This window comes from Piliocolobus tephrosceles, chromosome 13 (genome assembly GCF_002776525.5).
Source record: "Piliocolobus tephrosceles isolate RC106 chromosome 13, ASM277652v3, whole genome shotgun sequence".
Classification (NCBI taxonomy): Eukaryota; Metazoa; Chordata; class Mammalia; order Primates; family Cercopithecidae; genus Piliocolobus; species Piliocolobus tephrosceles.
Genome location: NC_045446.1, coordinates 115,565,103 through 115,581,380, shown reverse-complemented (window position 1 = coordinate 115,581,380; position 16,278 = coordinate 115,565,103). Strand labels below are relative to the sequence as shown.

General features: G+C 54.5%; 1 protein-coding gene across 1 annotated transcript in view; it reads left to right on the top strand.

The window, feature by feature from the left end:
- The window catches only part of KIRREL3 (kirre like nephrin family adhesion molecule 3), a 135,930-nt gene extending 120,014 nt beyond the window's left edge, over nucleotides 1-15,916 (top strand). Inside the window, exons 11-16 of the mRNA XM_031933838.1 lie at nucleotides 2,390-2,588; nucleotides 4,114-4,149; nucleotides 7,906-8,013; nucleotides 10,148-10,257; nucleotides 13,709-13,795; nucleotides 14,402-15,916. Coding sequence (XP_031789698.1) covers nucleotides 2,390-2,588; nucleotides 4,114-4,149; nucleotides 7,906-8,013; nucleotides 10,148-10,257; nucleotides 13,709-13,795; nucleotides 14,402-14,845 — 984 coding nt within the window. The 3' untranslated portion in view covers nucleotides 14,846-15,916. The remainder of the gene's footprint in view (nucleotides 1-2,389; nucleotides 2,589-4,113; nucleotides 4,150-7,905; nucleotides 8,014-10,147; nucleotides 10,258-13,708; nucleotides 13,796-14,401) is intronic.
- Nucleotides 15,917-16,278: the final 362 nt, after the last annotated feature.

The window sequence follows — 16,278 nt, the reverse complement described above, 5'->3', positions numbered from 1 at the left end:
AGACAAGCCTGGGCAGCACAGTGAGACCCTGTCTCTACAACAAAGTTTAAGGTGAGGGCAGAGGTTTTTTTTTTTTCTTTCTTTCTTTCTTTTTTGAGACAGAGTCTCACTCTATCACCCAGGCTGGGTGCAATGGCGCAATCTTGGCTCACTGCAACCTCCGCCTCCTGGGTTCAAGCAATTCTCCTGCCTCAACCTCCAGTAACTGGGATTACAGGCACCTGCCACCACACCCGGCTAGTTTTTTTGTATTTTTAGTGATCCAGCGGCAGAGTCTTGTACCCAAATCCATCTGAAACTGGAGGGATCTCAGGCATGAAAACAAAGAAAAGTGAGCATTTTATAGCACTACTGGGGGAAAACTATTATTTGTAGTAATTCCCAGTGTCTGGCAAAATCCTGCTAGAAGAATGCCCAGGGGTGGAGTGGGCAGGGCAGGTGTACCTTTTCACAAGGCAGCAGTGCAGGGAGGGTGGGGTTGGCCCAGATATGGAGCAGCTGAGGTCACTCTTAACCCGTGCATGCGGGGACTGACACCCAGGCTGCACCAGCTGAAACTGTCATCCTGTAAACTAAGGTATTATTAGAGTATTATTGCCACTACACACTTTCTCAAGCATTCAGTTCATTCGCTTTCTGAAAGATTCACAAAAAAATTGCAAGAACTCACGGATAAAACTAATACCTATGCCTCGCCATTCACTTTCCTCTTTAATGTTTTTAATTACAAATGTAACACACGCTGATTGTCAAACATTCCATTCACTCTTGGACATGCTCACACCTTCTCTCCAGAAATATCTGATTCTAGGCCGGCAGTTCTCGCTGGCCCCGGGGACACTTGGCAGTGCCTGGAGACATTTTGGTTGTCGTGACTTGGAGGGTACTCCTGGCACCGGGTGTGCAGGGCCAGGGTGCTGCTGACATCCTGCAGTGCCTGCGACAGCCCCACAGGGACAGCCCCACAGCCAGCAATGGGTCAGCCCAGCGTGACAACAGCACCGAGTCTGACAAACTCAGTCCCTCTCATCAGCCCTGAACCAGGATGTGCGAGGCGCTTACACGATGAGGTGCGGACAGTGTATGTGGCCGGCTCTCTGAAAACTGTTAACCAGCAGCCCTATAAACTAAAGTAGACAAAGGTGATCACAGACACAGCTCTGTAGACACATTTCTCACACAGACACACAACGTCACACAGGTAGACGCATTCATGGGGCTGCTGTCCTCACTCACACCCACCCAGGCAGCCGCAGTCCCAGGGGACACTTGTGTGGAGGCGCAGGGCGCAGGCCAGCAGGGCGCCCACTTTGCCCAGAAAGATGCTCCCCAGGCCCCCTTCTGGGATGAAAAGACTCTCTGAGGATGCCCCGGAGTACGTGTGCGTGCTTGTGCTTGTGGATTGTGTATATATGTGGTGTGGGTGTGTTGTCGTGTATGTGTGTCAGAGCATATGTGAACATGTATATCTGTCGGTGGTGTGTGTACTTGTGTGTGTGAGCACATGGTGTTGTGTATGTCATAGTGTGTGTACCTGTATGTACACATGATGGTGTGTGTATGGCAAATGTGTACATGTGTTGCAGTGTGTGTTGTGGTACATACATGCGTGTAAGCATGCTTGTATGGTGTATTGTGGAATATGGTGTGTGCATCTTGGTGTGTGTGTGCATGTGTACATGTATTTGGGGGAGTGTCTGTGCGCTGCATGTAGATGTGGTGTCGTGTCTGCCATGTGTATGTACATGTCTGTATCATGTTTTTAGTGTGAAGTGTGATGTGCATGTATTGTGATATGTGTGTGCATGTTGTGGCATGTGCACATGTGTGCAGGCATGTGTGCGATGTGATGTGTTGTGTGTGATTTGGTGTGTGCATGTGCTGTGATGCATGTTTATGTGTGTTGTGGTACATGTACTTGCGTATGCATGTTTGTGGTGCGTGTGCACAAACCTGTGTGTAAACACATTGGTGGTATGTGTATGTTGTGATGTGTGTGTTATAGTGGGTGCACATTTGTGGTGTGTGTGCAAAGCTGTGTGTACACATTTGTGGGGTGTGTGGTATGTATATAAATGTGCTGACCACGTGTGCGGTGCTGTGCATAGACATGTGTTTGTGTGTTGTGTGTGCACATGTGTACATGCATGTTTGTGCTGTGTGGGATGTTGTGCATGCGCATGTGTGGTGATGTGTGTTGTGTGTGTACCTGCATGTGTGCGTGTTTGTGGTGTGTGGCGTGTGTGCCTGCATACATACCCGAGTGTACGTGTGTTAGTGTGTGGCAGTGAGCATGAACATGAGCAGGGCAGTGGCACTGTGACTCTGGTGTGGGCGTGTCCTGGGTCCCTCTGGTGGAGTCTGCTCCTGATTCTGCCCCCCTGGACAGGCCTGGTCCTGGAAGGAGAACGTTCTGGAGTCGGGGACATCGGGGCGCTACACGGTGGAGACCATCAGCACCGAGGAGGGCGTCATCTCCACCCTGACCATCAGCAACATCGTGCGGGCCGACTTCCAGACCATCTACAACTGCACGGCCTGGAACAGCTTTGGCTCCGACACTGAGATCATCAGGCTCAAGGAGCAAGGTGAGAGCTGCCAGGGCCGTGAGGGAACGATGAACGATGGAGCCAGAGGGGCCCTCTCCTCGCCTGGGGCAGGGCCCGGGTGGCTGCAAGGTGGGCCGGGGCCCAAGGACAAGCCACAGTGCTCCTCCTGGCCGACCACACAGCCTAGCCAGCCAGAAGGCTCCTCAGCCAGGCTCTCGCTGAAGCAAGGGCCACTACCCTCCACCAGGAACCAAGAAAGGGAAGAACACAGCTCAGAGTGGCAGCCCTTGAGGGCGATACTTCAGTAGGAGGTGACCACAGCAGTGAGCAGGCGGGTGGCAATAACAAGCTGCCCAGCAGCCTCCAGAGGCCCTGGCTTCTGTGCCCTGCCCTCCGCCGTGGGCCCTGGTCTGACACCAAAGTGCCCTTTGGGAGGTGTCATACCTGGGTGGAGCGTGGGATATACTGGCATGGGTGTGCTGGGAACTGGCCCAGCCACAGTTAAGATGACAAGCCCATCCAGTTACTCAGACAGAAGTCCCACAGAGGGCACCCACTCCAAAGCTAAGGAGTTGGGCTTGTTTGTCCAGATCCCTAGGGTCGGGGGCTGGGCTCACACCACCTGCAGACCTAGGAGGCACAGGGACTCCTGTGCCCCAAAGGCAGCGCTGGGCAAAGCAGCCGGGTGGGTGAGAAGGAGGAGGAAGAAGCCTCACCCCACGGAGCCCCCGTGCGCTGACGTCCCAGCTCCTGGTCAAAGATGCTCAGATCTCCAGCGTCTGCTCGGAGTTCTCAGGCACAGACAGCAGGATGGGGAGCCCTGGAGGGGCACGGAGGGGTGGCTCCGGAAGCTCCACCACAGCCAGCAGCAAGCTGGGTTCTGAGAGGGGTGGTCAATCTTGCCCGTTTGCCAGCAGGGGCTAAGCCATGGTGGACCAGGGATTCGTGCTCAGCTGGGCCTGGGCCTTTGGATGGGCCTCGGGCGCTCAGGAGGCCTCAGTCCTGGCAGTCTCTGACACCCTCTTAGGTAAAGGCCCATTGGCAGGCTGTCAGGCCCAGCAAGAGATTCTAGGCCGAGTGGGTGGTCTCAGTAGGGTGCCCAGGCCTCCGTGGACCACACCAGGATCACACCTATGGGTCAAATCACACAGTATCTCCCAACACCTCTTCCCTAATAGGTGCTGCTTTGCATAATGCTTTGCACATAATTTGCATAATATCATCCACACATCATCCCAAACCTTTCTGGTCCCCTGTTGCCTACCCTCCGTGTCTTCTCCTTGGTGCCCCCCCCCCATGCCCTCCCCCAAGTGTTCTCACCCCAACCTTCCCGACCCCTCCGAGACACGATTTCTCTCTCTGGTCCCTAGCCCCTGCAGCGTCTCTAAGTCAGTCTGAGTGAACTCCAAGTTCAACTGGGCTAGCCGGGATCTGTTGGGGGTCCCTGAGACACGACTGGGAAAGGAACCCCTCACCCAGCCCCCCTCAAGCAGCTAATCCCCAGTCCCACCCCACCCTGGCCAGCCAGGCCCTGGCTGTAGACGCTTGCTTTATTTCCAAACAGGTTCGGAAATGAAGTCGGGAGCCGGGCTGGAAGCAGGTACGGAAGGAGATGATGAGAATGGCCCTGGGCAGGGGGTGGGGGAAGGGACTTCTTGGCTAGCTGGGGAGGGAGCCCAGCAGGGGGTAGGGAGGCCAGTGCTGGCCAATAATGTATCTGCCCTCCCCCATCCTGAGGGTTTAGTGTAGTCAGAGCAGCGGGGGCGGGGGGTCCCAGCCATCTTGGGCCTAGGGACCCCAGAGACCTGTCTCCTGCCTGCCGCTGGAACCCACAACTCTTTCCGCTCTGGGACACTGACTCTCGCTCTTCCCTGCTCCATTCCTTCCATCCTTTCTCTTCAGGAGCCCTGACTCCTGGCCTCTGGGGTCAGCTGGCCTCTGGGGCCAGCTGGTCCCTGTCCTGACTGCCTTCTGCTTCCAGGCTCTCTCCGACCCTTCCTACTTCACATCATCACCAGCTTGGCCACTGCTTCCCAGGACGCCGGGGGCCCCAGCCCCTGCTGTGGCTTGTGCATCCATGCTTGCTGTTTGCCACCCCTCCCTACTCCTGCAGTCCCCGTGGAAGTGTCATCTCACCCCAGGCTGAGGCTGCAGGGCAGCGCCTCCCTCCCCAGGCACACACAGCAAAGCAGTCATCACGCCCCGTGGGTGGAGTTGCTCTCAACCCCACCTCCAAGCACAAAACCAGAAAAGAGAATCAGGACCAGCAAGCCAGGCTCTATGGCCATGCTGAAGACTTGAGTGGTCCTCCACCCTGGGCCTCCTGCCACACTGGCCCCTGGCCCGTGTTACCTCCTCAAGCTCCACGTGGGATCCTCGTGCCCCTGCCTCTGCCCCTCCTGGCAGACATGCCCCTATCAGCGCACCAACCCAGGGCGCAGGTTGCTCACAGAGGCCCCTGCAGCCCACGCTGGGGCAACCCAGAGAGCTGCCAGCCTCCCGCTGCGTTCTCCCCAGGCCCATGCTAACGCTGAGGGTGGTGTCTCCTGTCTCCGTGTCTCCTGTGTCCGCGGACACTCATCCAGAGCTCCCCAACACCCTCTCCCTTCGGTGGCTGACTCCTGGTGCCTGGCACACGTCCTTGGATGGAGGGGAGGCTGAGCGGGGACAGCCCCTCCCTCCGGTCCCTCTCCAGGGGCCGTGCAGGGAAGGCTCTGTGCAGAGAGGAGGGGCCCGCATGGCACCCTAGGCCAAACCTGAGGAAGCCAGGCAAGGAGGAAACACACACAGGCAGGCTGGGGACTGGAAAGGGATGCCACCCCGGGGCACTCACCCCCACAGGACCCCCTGCTCTCCCCCTGTCCACCAGCCTGGGGCCCGTTGTCCAGCTAAGAGGGCGCCCCGCCCCCAGCCGTCAGCAGCATGTGGAAACATGGGCTGGGGATCCCAGGATCGGAAGGCACCTTCAGTGCCGCTGCCCAGCTCTCCAGGCTGCAGACAAGGCCCTGAGGCCCAGAGGTGTTAAGGAGCCTTCCACGGGCATGCTTTGGCTCTGAGTTCTGCTGAGACAAGCCCTGTGTTTTTCCAAGGAAACTTACTAGGAATCTGAGGAGAAACCAACCCAAATCCATCCAATTCCAAAGCAGAGAGTCAATGAGCTGCCAAAGACGTTTCCCTTTCCTCATGGAACTGAAACCTAGACACATTGCCCTCTATTGGGCAAGGCAAGCTCAGCTGAGTCCCAGTCTGACTCTTGAACCAACTTGGGCACCTCGCGTTTCAACCCCTAAGTGTCTACCACTCCACTTCCTCTTGGTCCCCTGCCCGTCACCCCTGCAGTTGTCCTGGCCACTAATTGGTAGGTAACGAATGGCTTCGTGTGCAAGTTCTGGGGTGGCAAAGGGATGCGCCAGCTTAACTAACAACACTGCCAGCCAGGGGCGCCAGCTTCCTCTGGCCGGAGGGCAAATGGCTGCCCCCCTACCCCCACCCCTCGATACCTCCTTCCAGCAGCATCTTCAGAGGCCAGGGTTTGAGGTCTTTCTCCTCTCTTTAAAGAAAAAGACAACAAAAGGCTTTTTGGGTTGTAACCCAGAACGGATACCTAGTTGTCCCCAGTCGCCCACACTGACGAATGCAGGGTAGGCTGGGGAGGTGCTCAGTCTTTAAAAGGAACTTTCCTGGCCTTTAAGACTGTGAACTGCTGATCAGGCACAGTGGCTCACGCCTGTAATCTCAGCACTTTTGGAGGTTGAGGTGGGCAGATCACCTGAGGTCAGGAGTTTGAGACCAGCCTGGCCAATATGGTGAAACCCCATCTCTACTAAAAATACAAAAACTAGCCAGGCATGGTGGCAGGTGCCTGTAATCCCAGCTATTCGAGAGGCTGAGTCAGGAGAATCACTTGAACCCAGGAGGCAGAGGTTGCAGTGAGCTGAGATCATGCCACTGCACTCCAGCCTGGGCGTCACAGCCAGACTCCGTCCCAAAAATAAAAGACTGTGAACTGCTGGTGACCCCTTCCCAGGTAACAACAACAGCAAACACCAAACAGGGCTGGGTGCCAGACTCTGCTCCGAGGCCTCTGCCCACACTCACCCAGCTCAAGCCCATAACGGCTCTCAGAGGGGCGGTAGCATTATCCCCACTCTACAGATATAAGACAGGCAAAGTCAGCTGCTCAGAAGAAGGGATGGAGCCAGGATGCGGAGCAGCGGCAGCCTGGGCGGTACCGAGCATATGAGATGTGGAGGATCTCACATGTCACTCTGTGGGTGGAGCTGGACAGGGTGGGAGTGGGGTGAGCGGAGGGGCGAGGGCAGTGACAGGAGACCTAGATTGACCCTGGCTGTGCAGCTCCTGTGTGTCCCTGGCCAAATCACTTGACTTCTCTGGACCTCAGTGAGAGCCCCAAGCTCTCCCTGCCCCAGCATTCTCTAGTTCTATTCCTGATGGACTCCTCATGGCCCCAGATCGTGTGCTCAGGCCCCACTTGCAGCCCTAGAAGGGCCAGAGCTGTCTGGAAGATCACCCCCAACTCCATCCTTACCCTCCCTGTCTCTACCCCCACTCGGCTTGGGCAGGAGACAGGCTGCAGAGACTCAGCAGGGGTGAGGGCTTGCCTACCCAGTGTGTGGGCCTCTCTTGCCGGGAGGGGTGCAAGGATGCTCAGAGGGGAGGCCTCCAGGGAGAAGCTGCAGACCTGGAGATGGAGGGAAAGGAGCCTCTCTCCTTAAAGAGGTTGCAGTGGAGAAGCTGTAACCCTGCTCCCTGGCCCCTGAGACTTGGACACCTGAGGGCCACAACTGATGCCCAGCAGACCTGCGGGGAAGCTGCTTAGACCTGGAAACACTAAGGGCCGAATGTCCTCTGTATTCACCTGAGAAAGGGAAGGGAAGGAGAGAACATACTGAACAAACAAGGGAAGTGACCATAGTCGTTTTTCAAAAAAAGCCAAGGCCTATGACTCACTGGCCAAAGTGTGATAGAGCATTCCTGTTTAATGCCAGAGAGAGCTCCATCGTGCCAGCCTCACCCTTCATCTCCGGTCCTCCTGTCCCCTGGCCCTCCCTTCTCCGTGTCTGCCTGCCTCGCTCTCCTTCCTCTGCCCTTTGCCTCAGTTCCCCCGCCCTCTCCCCCACCCACCAAACCCCTGTGTCCTCCACCCTGGTCTTTGCAGTCCCAGCTAGAGCTGACCCCGGTTGGACTCGGCCTGTGCCTGCCCAGGCCCAAGGGAGGCATTTCCTAGCAGGGCCCCATGTGGCAGGGGCTGCGCCCACAGGAACGGGGTGAGATCTTGGGGGGATAGTAGGCCATTCCCCATCCCTCGTCAGCTGTGCCCGCTTCTCTCCCACAGAGTCTGTGCCGATGGCCGTCATCATTGGGGTGGCCGTAGGAGCTGGCGTGGCCTTCCTCGTCCTTATGGCAACCATCGTGGCCTTCTGCTGTGCCCGTTCCCAGAGAAGTACGGGAGGGAGATCCGGGATCTCAGGGAGGGGGACAGAGAAAAAGGCCAGGCTTAGGCTGCCCCGGAGAGCAAGTAAGCAGGAGTGCAATGAGCAGGGTTCCTAACAGTGCTGTGAGCTCCTGGGGCAGGGATTGGGTCTGATGTATCGGTGTATGTGAGCCTGGGCAACATGGCGTCTGGCAGAGTGGGCAGTAGGCTGAGGTTGACCTGGACTAGACTGAGCTTCATCTGCAGGGCAGCCAGCATTTTGGATTGAACACATAGCTCTTTCGATCAGGAACTGTACAGAAAGATAGGGGGAAAAGTGGTTTGTGGTTTGATCCTTGCTCTACAAGAGCTGTTAGTCTAGGAAGACCCCATCTATACAACAAAATAAAAATAAACTAAAGAGCTGCTAGTCTCACCAGAAAAATCGGGTCACTCACATAGCTGTTGGGGAGTGGATGGGGAAGCAATAAAGGAAATGCTTTGAGCAAACGTTTAAAGGTCTTCAGTGATTACCAATAAAATTCTAGTGTTTGTGCATGCTTGAAGAATTGCATGCACCCAGGAGATACGTGTGAGAGATTGGATGGCAGAGAACAGTGTTCCAGTCCCACCCTGGGCCAGCCACAGCGATTCCAGGCCTTGGTTTCCTCATTTATAATGAGGATATGACCCTGATGATCCCATCCGGCACTAACATTGTATAAGTGTAATGCACAAAATGAATCACCGGAATGGTCTCCTCCTCTTCCACTCAGCAGCCTGCACATGTCTGAAGAAAGCTGTTCCCCTTGCGTTTTCTGCACTCCGAGCTAAGCAGCCTTGGCTCTCGTGACCACCCCAGCAATAATGTGGTCTCAGGACCTCTATCACCACCCTCTCAGTGGAAATTATAGGGGAGCATATAAATATATACACATACACATATATATACACACACACATATATATGCATATATATATATATGATTTTTTTTATATAGAGTCTCTCTCTTTTGGCCATGCTGGAGTGCAGTGACATGATCTCAGCTCACTGCAACCTCCACCTCCCAGGTTCAAGCAATTCTCGTGCCTCAGCCTCCTGAGTCACTGGGATTACAGGCGTGTGCCACCATGCCTGGCTATTTTTTTAATTTTTTGCAGAGACAGGGTTTCACCATGTTGCCCAGGCTGGTCTCGAACTCCTGGCCTCAAGTGGTCTGCCTGCCTCAGCCTCCCAAAGTTCTGGGATTACAGGCATGAGCCACAGCGCCAGCTCCTCAAGAATTTCCCTTTTTTTTTTTTTTTTTTTCTCTTTTGAGACGGAGTCTTGCCCTGTTGCCCAGGCTGGAGCGCAGTGGCACAATCTCAGCTTACTGCAACCCCCGCCTCCCGGGTTCATTCAAGTGATTCTCATGCTCAGCCTCCCCAGTAGCTGGCATTACAGGCGCCCACCACCACGCCCAGCTAATTTTTGGATTTTTAATAGAGACAGGGTTTCACCATGTTGGTCAGGCTGGTGTCAAACTCCTGACCTCGTGATCTGCCCACGTTGGCCTCCCAAAGTGCTGGGATTACAGGCGTGAGCCACCACACCCAGCCAAGAATTTTCTAACAGAGTTCTCCAACTAGAAACAGGCTGCCTCCTGCAGAAGTAGCAGTAAAGCTTCCATCACGGAGGCGTCGACAGAGAAGCCGCCCAGCGCCTCAGGGGTGTTTCTCTTTAGATGGGGGTTGGCCATGGGCAATTTAAGGTCTTTTCCAACACTGAAATTTGTGGTTCTATGAATGGAGGGATCAGAGTCTGCCTGGTAGAGTAAGTCAGAGAAGAATTCTAGAAGGAAGTGAGAATTCAGTAGGATGAAAAGGACCTAGCTCAGTAAGATGGACAAGTGGTTGAAGACAATCTTTCAAGCCAAGGGTGCATGGCTGAGGGGCATGTGACAGGATCCAGGCCGCCCATGGGGTCAGCCTCCTCTGAGGCCCAAATGTCCACAGTATCTCCATATGAAGGTTCTGTTGGTGAAGGGCCAGTGAAGCTGCTGAGTTCAGGGGCTGAAGGGGAAATGCAGAGGGTGGCAGAGTGGAGGCAGGGGACTGCAAGGGAGCTTGACATCTCAAAAGGAAGAACTAAATCTATCATCTATACTTTACTATTTTATCTCCAGATCTCAAAGGTGTTGTGTCAGCCAAAAATGATATCCGAGTGGAAATTGTCCACAAGGAACCGGCCTCTGGTCGGGAGGCTGAGGAGCACTCCACCATCAAGCAGCTAATGGTAAGAGTGCGATTACACCCCATCCCATCCCGTGACCCCATTCCCAGAAGGTCCTGGGACTAGAGGCTTCTCAATGACCTAGATGCTTCCAAAAAGCAAAGCAGCGGTCAAGATGCTCCCCGCCCACCCCACAATAGGTGAGGCACACACTGTCAGCCAACAAATGTGATTGTGTGCCTGCTATACTGTGCTTGTGTTCTGGGAGACTCAAAGGCATCTAAGATGCAGTGCAGGCCAGGTGCAGTGGCTCACGCCTGTAATCCCAACACTTTGGGAGACCGAATTGGGAGGATCACTTGAGGTTAGGAGTTCAAGACCAGCCTGGCCAACATTGTGAAACCGCATCTCTACTAAAAATACAAAAATTAGCTGAGTGTGGTGGCGGGCGCCTGTAATCCCAGCTACTAGGGAAACCGAGGCAGGAGAATTGCTTGAACCCGGGAGGTGGAGGTTGCAGTGAGTTGAGCTCAGGCCACTGCACCCCAGCCTGGGTGAGAGCGAGACTCCATCTCAAAACAACAGCAATGAAAAAGTTGCAGTCCAGCCTTCAGAGAGCCTGGCTCTTCCGTAAGGAGAAAAGACATATGCATAAATTCCCACAATATGCTGTTATATAACATATAATCCCCCACCCCACCCTCTGCACACACACACATAGCTATTATAGATATTCAGTACAAGTCCTCTCCCTCATCCGCCACACCCCACCAAAACAAAGTCTGCACGAAACACAGGTTCCTCCTTGAGGACTGGATTGCAAGTGAACTCATCCCTTCTCCACCCACATTAAGCCTGCTCCTCCTCTTCCGAATCCCCATTTATGGGCCATCATTCTACCCAGTTGTCCAAGCAGAAACCAAGACAACCATGCTAGAAGTTTCTGGTTGCCTTGGTTGTAACATGTTGGAGTGGAGGCGGCGAAGCAAGGGATACAGTAGATGGGCTTTTTGGTGCCTCAGGGTCCTCATCCATGAAATGGGTCTGAAAGCCACAGTATACAGGGCTGTGGTGAGGGTGAAGTGGGCAAAATTCAGAAGGGCTTGAAGCCCATGGAACACAATAAGTGGTCAACAAATATTAGCTATTTATGTTGCTAGAGGGTGAGCAGCTGCTGCTGTGTTAATCCCGGGGTCTTCGGAGCCTTACACAGACCCTGGTAGAGGCTCACGGACATTTACTGAATCAAACTGACTTTTCCCTTGGCTACACTTTCTCTCTCCAATTGATTTTCAGGTCCTGTCAATTCCACTTCAAAAAGTGTCTCAACTGTGTGCCCCACCTGTCCTCCACCATCACTTCTTTACTTCCGGCCTCGTCCTTCCTCCCCTGAATGATTACAGCAGCCTCTCAGTTGGTCTCAGCCTTCTAGTCTTTTGTCTCTTTTCTCAATCCACCCTTGAGAGCCTTGAGAAAAGAGTCTTTCTAAAATGCAAATCTGGTCCTGTTACTTGCCCACTTAAAATTCCTCGGTGGCTCCCCACATCTGCTGGACAAAGTCCAACTTCCTGGTGTGTCATCAGGACTCCTCAATGCCAGGCAGCCACCAACCTCTCCAGCTCCATTTTCCAGCCAAGTGCATCTGGCCTTCCAGACATGCCAAAGAGCTTGACTCCTGGCCTTCGAGTCTTCTAGACTTCAAAGACCTGTGCACCGGCTGTTCCCTCTGCCTGCTAATTTTGTCTGTTGAATTTCACATTCTCCTATAACAATCAACTCCAAGATGTTCCGGCCTTGTCCTCCCCACCCCTGGCAGAGCTGTGTACCTTCTGCTCTCCCAAAACACTTTGTATGTGCCTCCTTATAGTGCATTCCCCCAATTCCATGTTAGCTTCCCCAGTTATCCCAGAGATCCTCGAGGGCAAAGGTCATGTTCGAGTCTACGCTCATCTATTTCCCCTGGGGCCTAACACAGGGCCTGACACAGTGGAGTGTTTAATTTTTACGAGGGAGGAAACCACAGCCTAGACCTCAGAAGGGATGATGTCTCTATACTTAAGCTTAATCAGGTGTGTCCTTCATCCCAAATGGGACCTTGAATTCTCTCCCACTGGGACATTCTGTTTGCCTCAGACTGTCTCCACATCCCTTAGTCCAAACCCACAGGCAAGAGTGGGGGCCGGGCCGCTCAGTGTGAGGTGGGAGCAGAAGGGACTTGCTGAGGGCTCAGGGCTAAGCCACCCCTTGAGGAGATCGTCATTCTCCCATTCCTTTCACCTCCTGGCCCCAAGACAGACCCATCTGCAAGGAGAGGCAGACTTAGAAATTGAATCTGATGGGAAAGAAGGTCTCCAATCCAGACAGTGTCAGAGCATTTACTGGAAAAATGAACCACGTGGTCTCCTTAGTGAGGAGGCAGCAGGGTGGCAGCACCTTGGCTGATTCCACGGGGTTCCGAAAAGAAACGAGGAAAGCAAGTTGCAAGAGAGAAAAAACATCCCGGCCCAGAAAGTAGGAGGGAACCTACTACCTATACCGTGCAACTAGCAGAGAGACGCATGGCAAACCTCTCGTGTGTCACAGGTTAAGCGTCACTGTGGTTATTCAGGTTAATTCATACGCCCACTGCGTGTGGAGTATGCTTTTTCATCTTACGTCTAATAATTATGTTAATTTTTAGTAATTTAGAGCTAAGCCACTTTGCCTATTCATTCAACATATACACACCATCTGAAGCAGCTCGATTGTGTCCTGTGCTAGGCACTGTGCTAGGCATTGGCAAATCAAATAATTAAGAGATTCCATCCCAAAAGCATGCAAGGTCAGTGACCACAACATGCAAAGCACTGAACCAGGTGTGGGGGTACCCAGAAACAAGCAGGAAGCGATCTTTGCCCTCAGGCTGTTTGGCATCTCTAAGGAAGATAACTTTTCATTAGAATAACAGGTGTGGCCCATGTCGCCAGCATCTCACAGATGGTTATTCCTTGTGACTCCTTAAGGCCTGCACTAGGCCTGCACACTGGGTAAGAAACTGCCCTAAGGAGCCTGGCCGTGCCCAGTGGCTGACATTCCGAAATTATTTATCTGCAAGTCCATCTCCCTGATGAGCAGAGCTGTATCTTAATGCACGTTCATCTGTGGATGCCTGGTCCTTAGCAGAGCACCTGGCCGGCATTTTACAACAAACGTTGAGTGAATGGAATTGAATCAGGAATGTGAGATCTCTGGTGATGCCCTCGCCCAAGCGAGGAAAGTATGGCCTCGGATACCTGCCCCTCGCCTCCCCTAACTGCCCCTCACCTCACCTACCCACCCATCCCCCTCAACTGCTTCCCTGTCTCCTAGGATGGGGGTCCAGGAACTCCTCCTGAGTCTTTCACACGGTCCAGGCAGTGAAGGGTTGTGGGGCTTATATAGGGCAATCTTTTGAGTTTCTGATCTCATCTTTTCCTTGGGGGAAGTGGAGGGTTAGCCACTTCCTATCCACTGAGCAGCCTTTTTTGGGTTGCAGATGGACCGGGGTGAATTCCAGCAAGACTCAGTCCTGAAACAGCTGGAGGTCCTCAAAGAAGAGGAGAAAGAGTTTCAGAACCTGAAGGTAAGAAGGGCCCCAGGTTATAAGACACAGCCGTGGAATCTGGTCTTAAGCTCTGATGGCCCAAACCCCAAATCTATACAACAAATGACAGCAAGTCGAGAAGAGAAGGCCAGAGGCCAGCTTGGTGGCAGGTACCCGTCCCTGCCTAAGGCACCTGCTCTCCCCACCCCAACGCTGAGGAGGCTGAGAGAGCTAATGCTGAGACTCCCCAGTTCTCTTCCACAGCCTCCTCACATGTAGATTCAAAATGAAGCATCCACATTCTGGATAAAAACAATTAAAAAGTCTGACTTTCAAATGACCTTGCATCGCCCTGACATAAACCCAGTCAAGAGCCTCTGCTTCCCTCCTTTGGCCCTCACCCTTGCCGGCCCTCCCCTCCTGGGGTCCGCAGTTCCCCTTCTGCCGTCTCCTGTTCAGTGTCCTTCTGCCCCTGCACCCTCCCCGCAGCTGTTCACCCCCGAGTTTGCTCCCTACCAGGTCACTCCCTTCCTCCCGCTTTCCCTCTTCCCTCCCCGCATAAGAGGACGGGCTCAGCCTGGAAACCCCAGCCACGTCCAGTGGAGGCTCCACCAGGTGATGCTCCTCTTTCTCTCGCCCACCCAGGACCCCACCAATGGCTACTACAGCGTCAACACCTTCAAAGAGCACCACTCGACCCCAACCATCTCCCTCTCCAGCTGCCAGCCCGACCTGCGTCCTGCGGGCAAGCAGCGTGTGCCCACAGGCATGTCCTTCACCAACATCTACAGCACCCTGAGCGGCCAGGGCCGCCTCTACGACTACGGGCAGCGGTTCGTGCTGGGGATGGGCAGCTCGTCCATCGAGCTTTGTGAGCGGGAGTTCCAGAGAGGCTCCCTCAGCGACAGCAGCTCCTTCCTGGACACGCAGTGTGACAGCAGCGTCAGCAGCAGCGGCAAGCAGGACGGCTACGTGCAGTTCGACAAGGCCAGCAAGGCTTCTGCCTCCTCCTCCCACCACTCCCAGTCCTCGTCCCAGAACTCTGACCCCAGTCGGCCCCTGCAGCGGCGGATGCAGACTCACGTCTGAGGATCACACACCGCGGGTGGGATGGGCCAGGGAAGAGGGCAGGGCAGGTTCCAGTTGTCCAGGGACGCGGGGTACTTTGCAGAGGACCGCAGAACTGGCCACCTCCAGGACAGCCTCCCAGCACCTCTGCCACCGCCTTCCTTCGAAGCTCTGATCAAGCACAAATCTGGGTCCCCAGGTGCAGTGTGCCAGAGGTGGGCGGGTGCGGAGACAGACAGAGGCCGCGGCCGAGTGCGCTGTGCTCAGTGCTGGACACCGTGTCCCCGGCCCTTTCCTGGAGGCCCCTCTACCACCTGCTCTGCCCACAGGCACAAGTGGCAGCTATAACTTTGCTTTCACGAAACTGCGGTCCACTCTGGTCTCTCCGTGGGCTCTGCCCCTCGCTGACCACAAGCCCTCCCTAGCCCTGTGCCTGTGCTCCCACACAGCCCTGGGGAGAAGGGGATGAGGTCTTCCCAGCACTAAGCTGCCCCAAAAAGCCCGGCTCCCCACTGCTGCTCAGAGCCCATACCCTGGAGGCTGAGAAGCCAGAAATGGCCTTGGCTAAAGGAGCCTCTCCCTCACCAGGATGGCCAGGAGCCCACCCTCAATTTGCTTGGTGTTTTGTGTCCATACTCGTGCAGTTCTGTCCTTGGACTTCATGCCTCTGAACTCTGCGGGGGGACGGGCCCCATCAGAGCCTGGTGCACTGCGGGGAGGGAGGGAGGAGGGAGCCTGTGCTTACGGAGCACCTCACCTGGCGTGCCCCTGCTGGGCTGTGTGACCCCAGCCTCCCCACCCACCTCCTGCTTTGTGTACTCCTCCCCTCCCCCTCAGCACAATCGGAGTTAATATGAGAAGTGCGGGAGCTCCTCTGGTTGGGATTCTCTGAACAGTTATGGAGAGAGTGCTTCCTGCGAGGTGTGGCATTTGAAGGGGCTGGAGGGCAGGTCTTTAAGATGGCAAGACTGCCCTTCTCAGCTGATAAACACAAGAACGACGATCCTGTCCTCAGTAAGGCTCCACGAGAAGAGAGGAAGTACATCTACACCTCACCCCTCCCAGTCACCACCTGAGAATAAATGTTAGGGACAGTACTCCAACATGTTTGTTCTGTTCTTTTGTTCCTACAAAGCACCACAGGAAGAACCTGAGCGCTCATAGAATGCGTTGGAAACCCAAGGTTCTCTGCCCTCCTTTGATTCAATCTTCCCAGACAATGAAGGCAGTTGACAGGTCTGGTTGTGGTGGCAATAAAACCTACAGGCTGACTCCTCTCCTTTGCAGGTAGACCCAATCCAGAGGACGTGTGGGACTCACCAACCACCTGACTCAGTCAAATATAGCTCAGAGGCAGAGTGGTCACACTAGACACTGGCCAGGTCATTCCGGACCTTTCCTCTCAGCAATATTCAGCAGGGAAAATTCCCTCCTCTAGAGGTTCAGAGAACAAG